We start from the raw sequence: 15,403 nt of genomic DNA on the forward strand, positions 1-15,403 counted from the left end.
TTCATTGCCTGGAAATTCCTCATTTGTTTTGCTTCTGTTGGTGGCACCGGCAGCACCAATCCTTTGTGATTAATCATGGAACACAGGACAGCATAAAAAGGAAAGTCCTCCTCATTGAGCTCTAGCAATTTGATATTTCAGTCTTCTGGTCTCAGTCAGATAGAACTGGGTCCACACACCTCATCCTATATAATAATGTCCAAGTTGTCCCTGCGTCCAGTTGTCCCGTGTGTCCCTGGGGTACTGCGCATGTACCCCAGAGACACAGGGATTGGACGGAGGGACAACGGCCAACCGCCGCTCCGCCAACCGCCGTTCCGAAGCCCAGTCTCATGCTGGAGGTGCGCGGCGAGGCGGCGGGGGAAAGAAGCGCTCCCCCCGGCAGCCTTGCCGCGCACCTCCGGCATGGGACTGCGCTTCCTCGGCCGAAGCGGCAGCGGGCGCCGAGGGAAGCCGGCTTTGGCTTGGCGGCGGCGGGAAGAAGAGGAGGAATTCCTCCTCTTTTTCCCACCGCCGCCAAGCCAGTCCCCAAGCCGAAGTGCGGCGCAGTGGGGGCTTTTCGCTGTTTGACTTCCCGATCTTCGTGTGACAGGCAGTGGGGAATGCAGGCAGGCAATAGAGCAAGCGCCTGCCTGCCTTCCCCGCCGCCAGTCCCCCGGTGCTTTGTGCAGCGCTGCTGGGTGCCGACCCGGCAGGCCGCTTCCTTGATCTGGCGGCCTGCCGGGTCGGCGCTGATCAGCGCTGCGCGGAGCACCGGATCGAGGAGCCGGCATGCATTCTAGCGCCCGTTTATTTAACGGGCTGAAGACACTAGTTTGATCATAGTTCCCCATCAATATTTAGAAAAGTTTTCCTTCCAAAAGACACAGTTTTCATTCTAGTCATGTACAATATGGTTCTCCAGAAACTGTGGCTTAGCAACTTCCATTCATTTCAATGAGACTTGGATGAGATTTCCATTCAGCAGAATCTGCATCTTATAACAATAAGCATGCATTTTCCTTTGGAATCAATAGTCATTGCGCAAGAGACAAAAGCCCTAGTCACAACCCAGCACTAACTGAAATGTGCTAATGTGTTTCTTTTACCTGATGTATTTATCCCAGAGATAGTCCTGTCTGTTTTGGTAAATCCCCAGAATCACATATGTGTCTTGACTGAGAGAACGGTAGATGTGAGAACAAACATGAAGATCTGCGTATGCTGCACATATTTGACCCTTCCTGGAAGAATTGGAGCCCAGGATGCAGGATACAGGTCACAGTATCTATCTGTAAAATCTTCCCTTGGGATAGGATCTATGTAAGGGTTTAGGTTTCCTCTAGGTACACTTAGAAGTGTTCTGAAAGTAGAAGATGATTGCACTTATGCAGTGATCTAAATTACAAATAAAACACTTCCCTTTTAGGGACTGAAAGGACACTGCCAGGGCATTCAATACTTTCAAGTTGTAAGTGGTGGTGGTGGCCAGAGGAGAAATTCAGTCAGTCTACATAATATGAACCCAATTAATGAAACAATATATGAACTGAAATGCAGCTATCTTAAAAATTCACATTTCTCTGAACTTTGTAATGCAGTTTTCCAACCCAAAATAAGTATATAAAATGCATATATTAAGGGGAATATTAATACTAATGCATATGTTGCTGAAATTAAAATACAGAAAGGCATTATATTAAAGGAAGTAGCTTATAAAATAGGTATGTTAGGCAATATTGCACACAGAATTGTACAGTTGGAGACACACACATTAAAATGCTGATGAATTTATAGTGGAAAGCTCTGCAATAGAGGGAGAGTCACTTCCTTATTTCTTAAAGATACCAGTTAACTGGTGGCTGCTCCCCGCTGAGCTAGCATGCCTCGTGAATGGCATAATAAGTTTCATCTGACAGCCCCACCAAAATGCCATTTGTAAGAATGTCACAAGTGAAAGGACTTACTTTAGGAATTGCACCATTTGATTGAGGGGGCAATAAACTGGCCATAATTGAATGGGATACACTTCTTGTGACTCCTTATGGCTGTGAATGAAATTATTCAGATCTACAGTGTGGTGTTGTCCTTTCCAAGTGAAACAGTGGTTCTGCAAGGCCTTTTCATGAGAATTTCTCTGGTGACTGTCTAACCAGAGAGAGAGAAAGGGAAAGAAAATAATCAGAAGAATTATATAGAAAGGCGTGAGAGTTGAGACATTTTCTAGATCTAGGCCAAATGTGAGGAATCTTTGGCCCTCCAGATGTTCTTGAACTATAGGTAAAGGTAAAGGGGCCCCTGACCATCAGGTCCAGTCGTGTCCGACTCTGGGGTTGCGGTGCTCATCTTGCTCTAAAGGCCGAGGGTGCCGGTGTTTGTCCGCAGACAGCTTCCGGGTCATTTGGCCAGCATGACAAAGCTGCTTCTGGCGAACCAGAGCAGCGCGTGGAAACGCCGTTTACCTTCCTGCCGGAGCGGTCCCTATTTATCTATTTGCACTTTGATGTGCTTTCGAACTGCTAGGTTGGCAGGAGCTGGGACCGAGCAATGGGAGCTCACCCCATTGCAGGGATTTGAACCGCCAACCTTCTGATCAGCAAGCCCTAGACTCTGTGGTTTAACCCACAGTGCCACCTGGGTCCCTTTCATTCTTGAACTATAGCTCCCATCATTCCTGGCTATTGCCCATGCTTGCTAGGGCTCTTTATCTAGACCAACCCAGATGCTCAGAGAATAAAATTCAATTTCTTTTGAACATTGTGTTCTATTTCACAACTGTTCTTAACTATGACTCTCACTAATATAACAAAAATAATATATCATTTATAAGCTGCCCACCTGACTGAGTGTGGCAGCCACTCTGGGCAGCTTCCAATAAATTAAAACATCAAGCACAGTAAAGCATCAAACATTATAAACTTCTCTAGACAGGGCTGCCTTCAGATGTCTTCTAAACATAGTTGTTTATTTCCTTGACATCTGACGGGAGGGTGGGCACCACTACTGAGAAGCCCCTCTGCCTGGTTCCCTGTAACCTCGCAATGAAGGAACTACCAAAAGGCCCTTGGCACTGGATCTCAGTGTCTGGGGATAGAGATGCTCCTTCAGGTATACAGGACTGAAGCAATTTAGGATTTATTTATTTGTTACAGTTAGATACCATCCCAATAACCGAGTTCTCTGGGAAGTTTGCAGACCATTAAAAATGCAAAATACAATGCAGAATTCAAATGATAAAATCAAATGAAACAAATTATGAATAAATCAAATAAGCTAAAACCAATGCAAGCACAACAGCTAAAAACAATTTAAAACCAACATAAACCCAGGAAGGGGAACAACTTACCGGTAGTGCAAAGTTCTAAAAGCACTAAAAGTGATCTACCACTATAATTAAAATTATGAGGCTTTGGAGAACAAAAAGGTGTTCACTACATCGGCCTAAAAAGCAACAGCACGAGCACCAGGTGTGGAATGCATTTTGTTGCAACATCAACACATTCCTTGTTGTCATCTTCTTACCTCTGGCTATTCCTTCCATTCTGAGTCCTGACAGTAAAAAACACGCCATATTGTGTGCAGAGGATTCTGCTGGGGATTGTGGCTATTAGGTAGGTGCCGTATCTTGCAGTAAGGACCAAATGGATACATTGCCACATCCTGAAATCTGACTTTGCCTTTTCATCCATCCCTATGGAAGGAAAACGTATTTTCATTTTCTTGCTTCTTCTGCTATCCCCCAGAGCGGATGGATTACCGGTATGTTGAAAGTTGACTGAACAAAGAGACACTTTGCTCACACCAATAAATTTTGTACATTCCATAAAAAGGAGTTGGGCCATTCCGTGAAAAATGAGCCTGATAAGAAAAAAATTATTTTTAAAATATACTTATTTTACTTATAGTTTCATTAACTAAACATATTAAAGTTCAATATTCCAAAGGAAAAAAGAATTTGAAATTATTTTTTCATGAGAAATTTGAACTTGAAGTTTCAGTATCACTTTTCTGATTGTGTAGCTTAATTTTGTTTATTTAGGTTGGCATTATTTTTTAAAGATAAACAAAAATTGTGGTTGTCGTTGTTGGTATATTATTAAGTGAAGAACTTTGTCTACACATTGGACTTGAAAAATTTTAAATAGGTAAGTTATTTCTATTTTATTTTTATTATTGAATGGGATGCTGTTTCAGTGTCCCACCCGTGACAGCAAAAGGTACAAAAGTTTATTTTGTGATAAAACTAATTTATAGGTTATGTTTGTTTTATTGTGGGAGTATATATTAGAGTATAACACACCTATCAATAATAAAAATGCAGTTAATTAATGTAAACACCATGAAATTTTAATAATTCTTTTTCTGTCCCACCCGTGACAGTTTTCAATGTTGTAGCTTGAGTTAGTGATTTCAGCAAGTGATTTCAGCTCTCTGCAGACAGGAGACAGATTCTTCATGTAACAATTATTTATTCTGGCAAACAAGACTGAGGGACTGAGGAGAGGGGAACTAGCTAGAAAGGGATACATTTTGGAGGGAACAATCTCAAGCAATCACAAAGCTGCCTTTTGGTGGAAACCAATAAGACTGAGCAGCCAAATGCAGCTGCTTGAATGAACCAATAGTAGCTGTTCCTTCTGGAACATAAAGGCAGTTACCGTTACTTTACCCTAATGCGAATACATACAGTAATACAGATAATATAACCTTTGAATCAATACACAAAATGGGAAAGACTACATCTGCAGAACGTATGAGAAAGCTGCGTGAAAAACTAAAACAAGATAAAAACAAGGAGTTTGGAATGCAGTGAAACAAAGGAGAGTAGTAATCTGTGAGGGACAGGGAATACCGAGAAGTCCCTCCCATCTTAAGGTCCAGCCCATCCCCAAGCGCGGGGGAGAGCTCTGCCTCCAGCGGAGAATCAGGAAGTGGTGCCCGAGGCTCAGGCAAGGTTGCGGAGCCACTGACCCAGGTGGGACAGGAAAGGGGGAGCCAGGGGGGAAGGCCAATTCCCCCGACGCCGGAATTGCGCAGAAAACGTCGGGGGAAGAGGATGGGTCTCCCAAAGCTTCTTTGCTGGAAGAAAACGCGCCAATCTCCATTCGGAGGTTCTGACACCTGACCGAAAGCATGTATATAGATCGCTCTGAGCACTGTAAATAATCAGCACTTAATAAAAGCCTGAAAGGAATATGCTGCGAGGAGTCGTTACTCTAGAGTAGCCGCATCAGCGCCTCTGACATAATCAATTCAGCCTCAGATTTTGTTAAATGTGCTGAAAAAGCAGTACCGAAAGTGAAGTTTGTCCTTTTAACACCTACTGATATCAGTGCAAATATGGCGATGCTAGATGAGCGCTGGACTTTGGTGAGGAAGATTCCAAACGTGCAGTCCAACCATTTTTTTAAAGCTAAAGACAAAAGAAGTTTAGTTTATGGACCTTCTTTTCAAAAGTCCACCCACGTAGTCTTCACAGAACTGTTCAAATTAAAAGTTTCTGATGTTTACAGAGATTCTGATAGTGACACAGAAAAACAAGATGGTGTAGCAAGTTGTACAAATGAAACAGATGTGCCGGTGGTTGGAGTGAAGCCGTTCGTTGATGGAGTGACTATTGGGACATATGTTTTATGAATTAATGAATTATGAATTAATTTGAAACAACTACAAAAAGACAAAGAACCAGGCCTACTAAATATAGATATGCTGCAATATGCCAAAGTAATGTTGAAGATGATGGAGAAGTCAAGGTGATGTGTATGCGAGCAGTTAACAATTCTGGAAAGCTGTTTCAAGTTGATGAAAAAGACATATCATATGTGCAGTTTGAACATATTCTTAGTATCTTACCCCAACCAAATGTTAAACGAGTCAGAAGGAACATTTTTTATGAATTTACTGAAAATGTAGATGTGTTTGAAAGTGGTTGATTGGCCCAGAGATGGACTAGAAGAAAATATTTTTTAAATAGATTTTAATTTTAGTAAATACAACATTATACTTTGTAGGCTATAGTAGATAGTAAGTATAGTAATAGCAAAATGTTTTTTGTAATTATTCCATTTTTAACAACCTTAATTGTATGTTAAATCAAGTGTATGCCAGACGCGTCCCACCCGTGACATTTCATTGTCCCACCCGTGACAGCATTTTTTCCTTAATTTTGTATCATTAAATTTCTTAACCTAAATTTCTGATTGCATAGTTGTAACCAATAAACATTGATTTAAACAGATATGCTGAGTTTATAATTGATTCACCTCCCAACTCACAGAGTTTTTCCATAAATCAAACTTATCTCAAGCTCAATGTCCTTTTTTTGTCCCACCCGTGACAATACTTTAACATTTAATAAAATTGTCAAAAATATCCATAAAAATAATAAAAAATTAGTAAAATGTTCAGTATCTTATTAAGAACATAGTTCAAATTTTGGTTGTTAATTTTTATGTATATTTACATTCTTACACATGTGTGAATACCAAAAAACATGGTCCAAGTGTCCCACCCGTGACAATGGAATGGCCCAGTTGTGACAGAAAAATGTAATACATTGGTGTTTTTAGGACAGAAGTGATGGGATGCAGTTACTTTTCTACAGCAGCAGAACTTCAGATGCTTGTAGCACCTGGTCTTTATTTTTGTACATAATTTCTCTGTCTTGTCTGAATATCCCTGAAGATGTTCCAAAGGTTGTTCCACCTTTTGCTAATATTTGGGCACCTTTATACATTTTGGTAAGATGAATCATGAGTTTCTCAGAAGCTGATGGCATACTGTCATCATTCCTAGCCACCTTAGATAATTTCACTCATAACAGCAATTGTACACAGCCGTCTTGAGGCGTTGAATTCCTTACCTTTCAAACACTTTGATTTCTGAGCTATGCACATCACAGTAAAGTATCTCCAGGTGCCTCTGAGCTGATTCACATATATTCTCCCACACTACTCTTTCTGAATGCATGATTTGCCAGTGGAAAGGGCAGCGTGTGTGGTGAAGCTGGCACCGATTTCCTTTTTGGCAGAGCCTAAGAAGGAACTGGTAAGAGATCTGGATCCCATCTTTCCAGTATATAGAAATGAAATCAATACTCATCCTCTGTTGTCTCTTTACCATCACCTCCACGCTCCATGTTTTCCATATGAAGAACAGATTGTTTTAGCTATTATCATGCGAAAAGATAATTGTTATGAAGGCACAACTGCAAAATATTTCTTTCAGAAAGGGTATATCTGCACCACAAACATTCATTGGTTTTGTACTACTTCATCTGTCATAGATGCCCCCAAAGGGTTGCTGAAAATTTTGTTAGGTCCCTGCCTGTTCTCACAGAATCACTGTTCCTAGAGCTCCTTGGCAAGAGACAAGGGCTTTTAAACCAGGTAAGTCTGTAATTTAGTTATGTCTTAAGTGTAGCTTTCAATGAGATGTTTTGATAGCAGCTTCACATCATTTGTACAAGCTTTCGTTTACCAGTACTACCGTGTTTCCCCTTTTTTAAGACACCATCTTATAACATTTTTTCATCAAAAAAACACACGGTGTCTTATTTTCAGGGGATGTCTTAATTTTTTAATTATGTTTTTATGGTACCTTAAGGCCTCCTTGGCCGGGCCGGGCCGAGGGCTCGGGGTGCTGCTGGGTGCTCTGCATGGTGCTGCTGGGCGCTCTGCGCAGCAGCAGCAGGTTCCAGGCACCGAGGTGACAGGTCGCTGGCTCTTTGCTCTGCCCAACGCTGCCGGGCGCTCAGCGCTGCGGAGCGCTCCGCCCTGCAGCCGCCGATTCCAGCGGCGGGGCGGCAGGTCTCCTTGGCCGGGCCAGGAAGAGGCCAGGCCGCTGGCTCGGCGCTCCGCCCGCTGCAGGGCGCTCCGAGCACTCGGCGCTGCAGAGCGCTCCGCTCTGCAGCCGCCGATTCCGGCGGCGGGGCGGCAGACCACCTCGGCTGGGGCAGGAAGAAGCCAGGCTGTTGGCTCGGCGCTCCGCCCGCTGCAAGGCTCTCCGAGCGCTCAGCGCTGCGGAGCACTCCGCCCTGCAGCCACCGATTCCGGCGGCGGGGCTGCAGGCCTCCTCAGCTGGGCAAAAAAAGAGAAAGAGGCTAGGCCGCTGGCTCGGTGCTCCGCTCTGCAGCCGCGGCAGGCCGATCCTATGCGGAGCGAACCTTTATCAGCCCGCGCTTCAGCATGCGGGACCCGGGAGACGCTGCAGCGGGGAGAAACTAACTAAAACAACAACAGGGGGACGAAGAGCGTGCGGGGTGGCAGCAGTAGCGGAGGTGGCGATAGCAAGGCTGGCCACCCTCAGGAGCTCTATCCAGGGCCGTCTTAGGTATGGCTTATTTTCGGGGTGTGGCTTATATTTCTCAAATGCTTGAAAACCCTGCTACGTCTTATATTATGACTACGTCTTAAAAAGGGGGAAACACGGTACTTTCCTTAGCTCAAAACTTCTTACACTAGTTCCTCACAGGTGGAACTGTTGGTTCATTCAATAGCAGTTAAAGGCGTATTCTCAAATGTTATCCTTGGCAATCATGTACAACGTGTGCAGATAAATACTGCTTCTAACAAAATGTTATAATCCCTAGGCTCCAGGCCTTGGTTAGCTTTCACACAAATTAAGCCCTTGTTACAGGTCTTCCCACCCCTCTGAGATTCATCCTCCTCAGCCTGCACACAACATTGTTTCCACGGTACATCCCCAGTCTCTCAGACAGAAAACACTGTGAAGTTAAGGTTGAAAACTAGGCTTTTAACAATTGCCTGACCTATAGAAATTTGTTTGTAGAGGAGAGGAAGTTCTGTTGCACAGCCGAAAGTTTTTCCCCTAGTGGAACTACATTGTTGGATCCCACATACATACACACCTGTAACTCAGGATAATATGTCATCTGTCTGAAGTAGACTATTGAAATATACTCTGAGTCCTGTAGTGACTTCATGCTCTTTATTGCAGCTTGTAAAACAGTGAATGAAATGCCACCCCGCCAAAAACCTCAGGCTTTTATATACATTATTTACACAATGAGTCCCATCTGATTGGCTGATTCTGCTTCCCTCCTGGGGCCTGATTGGTCTTTTCCTGCAGGCCAATCAGTTGTTGCGTTCTACGATCCTACCAGCCTAATAGGCTGATTAACTTCTTCCTGGAGCCTGATTGGTCTTCTCCTGCAAGCCAATCAGTTGTTGCATTCTAGGATCCTACTTGCCTATTGTTCTAGGATCCAAGCTTAGTACATAACAACTATACAGTGGAACCTCGGTTTATGAACACCTCGGTTTATGAATTTTCAGTTTATGAACGCCGCAGACCCATCTGGAACGGATTAATTCACTTTCCATTACTTTTAATGGGAAAGTTCGCTTCAGTTTATGAACGCTTCAGTTTATGAACAGACTTCCGGAACCAATTACACCCATGTTTCAGTTTATGAACGCTTCAGTTTAAGTACTTCGCGGACCCATCTGGAACGGATTAATCCACTTTCCATTACTTTCAATGGAAAAGTTTGCTTCAGTTTATGAACGGTTACTCCGCGGACCGTCTGGAACGGATTAATCCACTTTCCATTACTTTCAACGGGAAAGTTCGCTTCAGTTTATGAACGCTTCAGTTTATGAACAGACTTCCGGAACCAATTGTGTTCATAAACCGAGGTACCACTGTACTCCCCCAAGCTTGTTCCATAATACATTTGCTAGTCTTTAAGATGCCACAAGCCGCTTTTTGTTGCTTCTATTGGCAAGAGATGGTAGCAGGGCTACCCCTGGGGGACACTACATTATTATTACATTTGCTAGCCTGTGTCAAGAGGTTCTACATAGGTAAAAATAGTTTGCGATTTCATGTGGGACTTTGGAATTCATTGAAAACGTGTGGCTCAGTTTCCAGGAAAGGCAATGCTGAAGAAGTTAGCAGCAGCAGGAGGAGGACATGCCTGGACTTCTCAAATGATATTTTGCACTGCAGCAGATACCACACTACCAGCATAATGTAAGGAGAGGGTTGGGTGCATGGGCTAAGGATCGCTTCTTATCAAAAGGGATAAGGAAGCAAGAATGCTGGCATCATATAATCTGGATATTTCGGGGTTCTTAAATGCATGGAGAATCTCCATAGATACAAAAGGCTCCCTGCCTGAAACTGTTGCTTTCCAGCTTGTAGAAGACAACTGAATTGGCAATTGGGGGACCAGCAGGAAGAGCTGGTATGTTCATCCTCAATGTGTGCCCCCCCCCCCGCTGATTACTTGAACTAGTCATGTAACACAAGCATAGAGCTTTGGTGTGAAGTGAATAGAGAAAAGCAGAGTGGGTATCAGAACAGGGTTCAGAGAAGCTTGTGGTGGTACAGAAGGAAGAGAGCACACTATGGAACACAAGGTGAGAAAAAAAGGAGTTGATAGAGAGCTGGTTGCAAAGAAAACAGGGAGTTGGAACGGTAAGCAAAAACACTAACTTATTGTTATCAGAAGAATGTAGCTTTTTTGAGCAAATGGGAAAGAGGTGCAATCCTGCTGTCCTTGGGTAAAATGGAGATGAAGAAAATTCTAAACTCAAGGAAAAGTGATTGGAATACAAACATGATTTACCTAGGTAAGAACAATAGAGGTTACACTCTTTTATGCTAAATAATGCATGAGGAAGTGTGTTGTGGTTTAATGAGTGAAAAAGGATAGCTTAATAGCCTGAGAGCAGCTAAACTTTACTACAACTCCAATATATAATGTTTTATGGTTATGCATATAGGTTTTTTTTATATAGATTAAGTAAAATGTTTCCAGTGATGGGGGAATAGTGACAGCCTTAAGTGCAGGAAAGAAACAAAAAAACGTAATCTTAATTTCACTGCGATTGTTCTACTTTCAAGCTACCTTTTTTTAAAAAGCTATCACCCGGGATCTTTTCTTTCTCCTCCCAGCCTCTCATCCCCAGAGACCAACATTTCCCTGCCTCCCACCCTAGGTCCCTCTATCAACCCTCTACTACCCCCATGAGTGCACAATCCTTGCACCCTAATAAAGGCCCAGAGCAGAGAAGAAATAAAATACAAAGAAGAAATAAAATAAAAAGAAAAAAGGGGGAGGGGAGAGAAAGAAGAAGAAAGAAGAAAGGAAAAGAAAGAAAATACAAAAGAAACAATAAAAATAAAAAAGACTTCTGCCAGTTACATAATTAAAAATATTATTTAAGACATTACACTCCATAACATTCATCTTCTCCACTTTCTGTTAAACAATATTTCTGTTAAACAATATCCACTTTCTCTTAAACAATATTTCTTTTAAATCCAAGTATCCAAGAGGAGTTTACAAATAGTTATTATTAGTAGCAAATGTCAACTGTTTTTTCCCCTTTTATATCAACTTTGCCTCCAGTAATTCCCACAAACATGTCTTCATTTTGAGTAATAGTACATTCATCCATCCACATCCACGTTATAGTCTCTCCACTGTGATCACATATTGAAATTATATTCCATCATTCTTTTCTTGTTATATATCCTTTACTTCACACCCGTATCAGTATAATCAATTTCCATTTCCTGTTGTATTTCCATTTCCTGTTGTGCTAACCATAGTTTATTGTACATTTTAAATATGAATGTTTATATGCTAATGTTTTAATGGGACTTTTTGTTGTGTGTTGTTATTATTGTGCACTTCAGTTACTGTGTAGGCTATTTTAATGGTGTTGTAAAATAGTTTTTTTATATTTTGTAAATCACTTCAAAGTCTTAACATTAAGTGTTATATAAATTAATAAATAAGAACTAGCACTCCAAGAATTGGGTTGGCTGTTACCAAACACATTGATAATAAATGCCAACTCAAAGTTCTACTTGGAATAATGTCTGATTCTCATTTACTATGAGTTAAAGTGAAATGACTTGGACTCCAGCTCTAGTTTTGATTGACATTTGTGTTGTACCGCAATGACAGCAATGACTGAAATAATTACTTGATCTGTGTGGAGATCAACTAGTTCATTAACTGCAGCTCAATAATGTTGATTTTAACTTGGTTTTAACTGACCCTGAACAATTTGTAGTAATTCTCAGTCAGTCTCCTTATTCTGGAGTATTACTACTGAAGTAAGTAGCTTCAGGATTGTGGCTCAAAAGTTGCAATATGTTAACAGCACATTACAACTGCTTGGCTTGTGCTAGTTTTGTTAAAACACATGAGTTTATGTGGCCTATGTCTATGATGGCCTATATTTGGTGATAGCAAGTACTCATCCCACCCCCGATCACTAGATCACATGCATCCTTTCTGTGTCACACAATCCTTTTTTTTCTTACTACCAATGGCAAATATGACTTTCTTCTGTATGAAGAATGCTATTTCCCCCTCGTCTCTAAATAAACACATCATTCTCCATTTGGTGGGAGGGGCACATTTTAGAAGGTATGGTTTTGCCTTTCCTTGCAAGGGACCTTTCACATACTGGTAGCCACTTCAGGGTATGGCATTTGGGGAAAAGGATGTGCCAACTGCCCAGCCTGAAGCCAACTGGGCATGCTGTCTATATGTGCATGTAGGGTTCAAATGTTCTCAGGGACATTTGCTGAAGTGGAAGCCTGTGTGTGGCAGATGTAGATGAAGGTGGCATGTCAGTCCAACTTTTCTGTTCAGAGAGAGACCAACCTGGCCTCATCCATTGACCAGAGTAGGTCACATCCATACCGTACATACTTCTGAGAGAGCTACAGCACCCTTAACAAATTACAGTTAACAGTATTCTTTGGGGGACACCATGTCATAGCTGCCAAGTTCTCCCTTTTTTTAAGGGAAATTCCCTTATGCTGAATAGGCTTCCTCGCGAGAAAAGGGAAAACTTGGCAGCTATGCACCATGTGCTTTAGCTGCGTGTTAAATGTGCTTCAAATGTATAGTGTGGATGTGACAGGAAGTTTTCTTCCACCTTCCCTATGAGAAAGGACAGTCTTTTCTAACTGCCTGTTGTGCTGGGACTGCAGAGCTGAAGGGCAGCACATTCTAGTCTCTGTCCTCAGCCAGGGTACCAGGGGCCACTGGGAGACTGTCTCCCTTCCTTCTCAGGAAAAATATAATAGCATGGGGAAAACCACATGTGCCCCGCATGCCACATCTACTCTGGAAGCCCTATTACAGGAGGACCTAAAATGCTTTCCACAACACCAGGAGCTTATTCACCTGCTCATCTTCCAATATATCAGCATCTGCCAGCAACGTCATTCTATCTGTGGCCAATATCTATGCAAAAGTATGAATGGATAAAAAACTGACATCAGAAAAAGACATTTCAGCTTCCGAGGATCCTAAAGGTGCTCATCAGCAGAAAGGGATTACAATTCCCATCAGCTCCAACCAGCATGCCAAGGGCAGAGATCTCTGCCTGTCTACGTACAATCTCCACCCCCTCCCCATCACGTATTTATGGACCTGCAAATCAGGAGTAGACTTCATGCATCATCCATCAAAGGCTCACACCACATTGGTTAGCCTTTAAGGTGCCACAATTACAGCTTGTGCCTGTGTTTATTGTCCCCTTCCCCTTCCCAGCCCCCCCTTTCCCCTTTTGTACCCCATGTTTTGTAAGCCTGGGAGCAAAGCCCCTGTTATTATTGATCAGTGTGTGCGCGCGCGTGTGTGTGGGGGGGGGTCTGGATTAAAATAAAAATGAACAAATCTCTCTCTCCTTCTTTTTCAATTAATGGAACAGAAAATACAAGCCCCCCCCCCCCGTGCCATATTGTCACCGGCACATTCCCTCTCTCTCTCCCCCTCGCAGGCGCGTCCTACATTCGCCTCCCTCCCCTTTATTCTAATCTCCCCTCAGTAAGAGACGCATTTCTTCTTTCTGCGCCACGGCTTGCGTATATCTTTTGCATTAAAACAGGCACGACGCCAGCGCCGCGGCCACCCCAGGGTTCCCCTTGCTCTTGCCCCTCAGCACCCTTCTTTCCCGAATCCCTACACGTCGATAAAAGAAAAAGGTGGCTGTGGGTGGGTTGTGAAGGGGAACACGCTCTCCGCCCGCTGCGTCCCTCGGCGCAGCAGATGGCGAGGCGCGTCGCGTATGGTCGTGCGAACCTGCCCCGCCGCCTTCTCCACCGTTGTGACCGCACAATGCCAAGCTGTGGCGTTTCGGGGAGGCAGCTGCGGGAAGCGGCGGGGCGCAGCAGGGCGGCAGCGGTCCAGAAGCGCGTGCGAGCAGCTCGGCCTGTCAGCCCTTGCAGCAAGCTGTAGTATCGGGAGCAGAGCAGAGGCAGGCGGCGGGAAGCAGCGCCGCTCGGTGGAGGCGCGAAGCGAGCCCGGAGCCCCTCCTCCCTCCGCCACCGCGGCTACTCCTCCTCCTCCCCCCTCCCCTGCCCAGAGCCAGCAGCCGGGATCTCAGTATTATGGCATCGAGGAGAATGGAGACCAAACCCGTCATAACGTGTCTGAAAACCCTCCTCATCATCTACTCCTTCGTTTTCTGGGTGAGTGTCCCCCGCCATGGAAACAAAGCCCCACACTAGAAGCAGCCCCGGGAGGCTGGGAGGAGGGTTGGGGGGGGGCGCCGGGGGCGACAATTAATCCCCTCGCCTTGCGCCCCGGGAGGGTGTGTGTGTTTCCTCTTTGGTAAACGGGGGAAGATAACGGCGCGTTGCAAGGCGAACTGCAGCGGCTCATGTTGCTGCGCAAACGGCGCCTTGCCTGGGGAAATTTTGCAGCGCGAGTCGCGCTGATCCTCCATGCTCGGCTCCTGGTTTATCATTGACTGGCTTTCTAATGGAGGAAGGGATTTGAGGATTGTGCCTGATTTGCACCACCACCACCCCTTTCAAACATAAAAGAAGCAGCTTCAGGAAGAAAGTTGCCGGCTTCGGCGAGCTTCACGCATTGCATTTTATTTCTCTTTCTGTGATACGATATTATTCCACTGTAATAACCCATCCAGTTATTCCACTGTAATAACACATCCCCCGCTCTTTTCTGTTGGTCTTGCAATACAACCTCCGCCTTGAAAGGTTGTAATATAGCCATTCGTAATCAATCTGCTGTCCTGACAGAGGGCTGTCCGACATGGTCATGTCGTTGCAGTAGAGAATCGTTATATGGATGTACCTCTGCCTGGATTTTTTTTGGGAGCGTTTTGCGTCTTAACCACCTCACAGTGATATTTCTTTCATTCTCTCATCTCTCTCTCTCTCTCTCTCTCTCTCTCTCTCTCTCTCTCTCTCTCTCTCTCTCTCTATATACCGGTATATGCGCACATGCATATGCTATGCGCAGGACAGAAGGACATTTATTGCAGGAAGCTAGATACATTTTTGGGCGTTTGGACCACTCAAAATGACTTTTAAATTGCAACCTGCCTCCTAGATGGATGCATCTGGTAGTAAGAATAAAGAGAGCTGTGGTGTTTATGAATGAGGCAATTGGTGCATCATC

At 43.9% G+C, this 15,403-nt stretch overlaps 1 protein-coding gene across 1 annotated transcript in view; it reads left to right on the forward strand.

Annotated features, from left to right (window-relative positions):
• The first annotated feature begins 13,979 nt into the window (after positions 1-13,979).
• TSPAN7 (tetraspanin 7) overlaps positions 13,980-15,403 on the forward strand; it is a 79,666-nt gene continuing 78,242 nt past the window's right edge. The window contains exon 1 of the mRNA XM_035114688.3: positions 13,980-14,448. Coding sequence (XP_034970579.1) covers positions 14,368-14,448 — 81 coding nt within the window. The 5' untranslated portion in view covers positions 13,980-14,367. The remainder of the gene's footprint in view (positions 14,449-15,403) is intronic.

The sequence above is a fragment of the Zootoca vivipara genome, chromosome 4, assembly GCF_965207765.1.
Source record: "Zootoca vivipara chromosome 4, rZooViv2.hap1.1, whole genome shotgun sequence".
NCBI classification, from domain to species: domain Eukaryota; kingdom Metazoa; phylum Chordata; class Lepidosauria; order Squamata; family Lacertidae; genus Zootoca; species Zootoca vivipara.